The following is a 3,004-nucleotide window of genomic DNA, read 5'->3' as shown; positions in this document are numbered from 1 at the left end:
TTGAGAGATTGCCACTATAAACTATAAAAAATTACATAACTGTTATTTTCCCCTACATACTAATTTTTATGTGTACTTTTCAATGAAAACCCCAACTCTGTGATCCAGGGTTCTCATATGCTCTTCATTTACTTGTTTCAGTAGTTCCACATTCATTCAGAGTCGGAGCCACCTGTCCCCCAGACGATTTGGAACTTACTGAGTATACAAAGTTTCCTGAAAGAATGGGCACATTTTGAGTTTTCCTAGGCTTTGTGGACAGACCTGTGGAAATTAACTCATTATAACCTTGTTTCAATAGTCGCAAACAATTTGCAAAGTGGAGTGAAATTGGAAATTGCTCTAGCTCTTTTCATGGACACCTATTCCCACTTGAAGGCCTCATGACAGGTGCACAGCTCAATTCTGTTGAATGTTTTATAAAGCTTAGAGGTGGATGAAACAGCTACGTTCTTAATGAAGTTACAGCTTTCCAACTTGCCCCATATCTCTGTCCCAGAACTTATCATTCATTATTATTTATTTGCTTTGAGATTGCCATGTAAAGAGCAAGGTAACCAGTGGCGGTTGCGTTGGAGAGCCCAGCGAGGCTGGCTGATTTCTGCAGTGCCCAGGCCTGCACGGAAGCGCCCTGGCAGATCCCAGTAGAGGATACACGCTTTTCCCGGCGCTGCCAGAAGGCTGAGCAGCGAAGCGCTCCCCGGGGGCCCTGTATGTGTGCCGGGCCGGGAGATCACAGGCCCAGGGGGCAGCTCCACCACAGGAGACAAGACACGCCTCAGACCGGGCAAATTCCCGGCCTCCTCTGGCGCTAAGCCAGCAACCGCCGCCCGCCACCTTCTCTCCTCCTCCGCTGTTGCCCCGGCCGCCCCGCTGGGCCCCTAACTCGCCGGCGCCTCGGCGCGTGGCCCCTCGGCCCTCAGCGCTGGCAGCGCGGTAGGGACGGGACCGATGTGGCGCATGCGTGGTGGCGCCACCAGGCGCGGGAGCTGCGGCGGCGGGGACAACGGCGGGGATCGTCGCGGGCAGGGCCGCCCAGGCCGGGTTCGTGGGGGTGGCAGCAGCGGCAGCGTGGGCTGGCGAGGCCGTGCGGGCGGCGCCCGACAGCAGCTGGAGGAGCGGTTCGCCGACCTGGCGGCGAGCCATCTGGAGGCCATCCGCGCGCGAGACGAGCGGGACCGGCAAAACGTGCGGTTGCGCGAGGAGAACGCCCGTCTGCGGCTTGAGAACCGACGACTGAAGCGCGAGAACCGCAGCCTCTTCCGTCAGGCTTTGCGGCTTCCCGGAGAGGGCGGCGACGCGGCGCCCGCGGAGGCGACGAAGGAGACCCCGGACCCCGAAGAGGCAAGCACCAACAAGAGGGCGCGCGGCGGTGGCCCGGAGGACGATCCCGGCAGCCCCAGGGCCCTGAGGGCCCGCCTGGAGAAGCTGGAGGCCATGTACCGCCGGGCCCTGCTGCAGCTGCACCTCGAGCAGCAGGGAGCGCGCGCGCGTGGGGACAAGGAGCAGCCGACCCTGCGTGAACCCGAGCCTGGCCTCCGACCCACGGACCCGGAGCACCCAGAGTCCTGGCAGTAGCTGGAGGCCGCAGCCGGGCAGAGGCGGGGCTTGGCGCGGGCCCCTCCTCCTCTGTTCACTGCCTGTCCTCCTCCTCCCCCCGCCCCCCCGCACTTCCTCCCCAGCTCCCACGCCGTCCCAGCGCACGCCCTGGGCTGGGCTGCGCTCCGCTGGCGGAAGCTGGCGGGCTGTGCGGGGCTGCAGGGCACTTCCGGGAGGCGCTGCGCGTTCGGCCTGTGGAATCCCCGAGTACGGAGCACCTGCCTCTTACCCCTGCTGGTTTCCGTGGAGAGAGACCTAGCAACAGAGGGCAAGTTTTAAAACAGCAAGAAATGGGTGCCAGTCAACAGCCCTTAATTCCTGAACTTTTCAGGGTGTTGTGAGAACCTGTTGTATTTTTTCTTTTTCCTTTCTTTATTTTGGTTCTTTGAGGGATGAATAATACCTTTTGAGTTAGTTGAGTCTGTTGTTAATTCTTCAGTCCTCTGAAGCCCCCAGCCATTATCTCTTAGGTGGCCAACGTTCTAAATATTGTTTTTAAAAATAGGTATTAACTTGGATAGCTTATAAAATATCACCCTTTTAATTAAAAAGGTAATATTTATAACTTAGGAATTTATGTTTGCCCTGGCTCTAGTCTTTACACATCTAATATATATTGATTTGTTTACCCCCCGAAAATTTTTAAACTTTCTGCCTAGAAGTGATTCTTCGAATTGGTAAATAAATCTCGTTTATTAAAAGTAACCTAAAAACATCCAATGACTATTATTTGAAGTGTGTTAAATTTTTACATATGTTTCTCTAAGAAATAACGTGTGTATACATTACATATTTTAATATGACTTTGGTTTTCCTTTGTAAACTAACATTTCTTTTCGCTTTATATAACAGTGATTGTTTTTAATCTAAAGATTAGACACTCTGAATATTTCATTTTTATTACATTTTAGACAGAGTATTTTGCCTAGTTTTGACTGAATTTTAAAGAAATTATAAATTACTTTAGATAGCCCTAAAATGATTTAAGTCTCAGTTATAACTTCAATGGCAAAAAAAAAAAAAATCATTAATTTTAACAAATGTTCTGAAGTCACTTTAATGAATTCTATTAATGAACAATACTTTTACCTACTAAATAGTGAAGAGGATACCGTTTACCTGATAAAAATCATGTGTGTGTAAGACAGTGTTTAAGTGATGGAAAATGCTTCGGTTCCACAAAATAAGAAATGGGAAAAATTTTTGTTAGAGCTAGGAAAAAAATGAGCTAAAATTTTTGTTTTATTTGTGGCATATTCCACAAGGTATGTATGTATATGTATATATATATATATATATATATATATATATAATATTATATATATATATTATATATATAATATTATATATATAAATATGTCAAATACACACACACACACACAAATCAAGGTGCCAAAGAAAATAG

The 3,004-nt window shown here is 48.9% G+C and overlaps 1 protein-coding gene across 1 annotated transcript; it reads left to right on the top strand.

Annotated features, from left to right (window-relative positions):
- Positions 1-808: 808 nt before the first annotated feature.
- On the top strand, positions 809-2,314 carry TUSC1 (tumor suppressor candidate 1). Its single transcript, XM_019749832.3, has one exon. The coding sequence runs from the start codon at positions 952-954 to the stop codon at positions 1,576-1,578; it is 627 nt and encodes a 208-aa protein (XP_019605391.2). The 5' UTR covers positions 809-951; the 3' UTR covers positions 1,579-2,314.
- The last annotated feature ends 690 nt before the right edge of the window (positions 2,315-3,004 follow it).

The sequence above is a fragment of the Rhinolophus sinicus genome, chromosome 16, assembly GCF_057876585.1.
Source record: "Rhinolophus sinicus isolate RSI-liver-muscle chromosome 16, RSI-T2T, whole genome shotgun sequence".
In the NCBI taxonomy this organism is placed as follows: Eukaryota; Metazoa; Chordata; class Mammalia; order Chiroptera; family Rhinolophidae; genus Rhinolophus; species Rhinolophus sinicus.
The sequence above is the reverse complement of the archived record's forward strand: the minus strand, read 5'-3'. Positions and strand labels throughout refer to the sequence as shown.

Coding starts and splice junctions, on each gene's coding strand:
- TUSC1 (XM_019749832.3), top strand. CDS start 952: ATGTGGCGCATGCGTGGTGGCGCCACCAGGCGCGGGAGCTGCGGCGGC.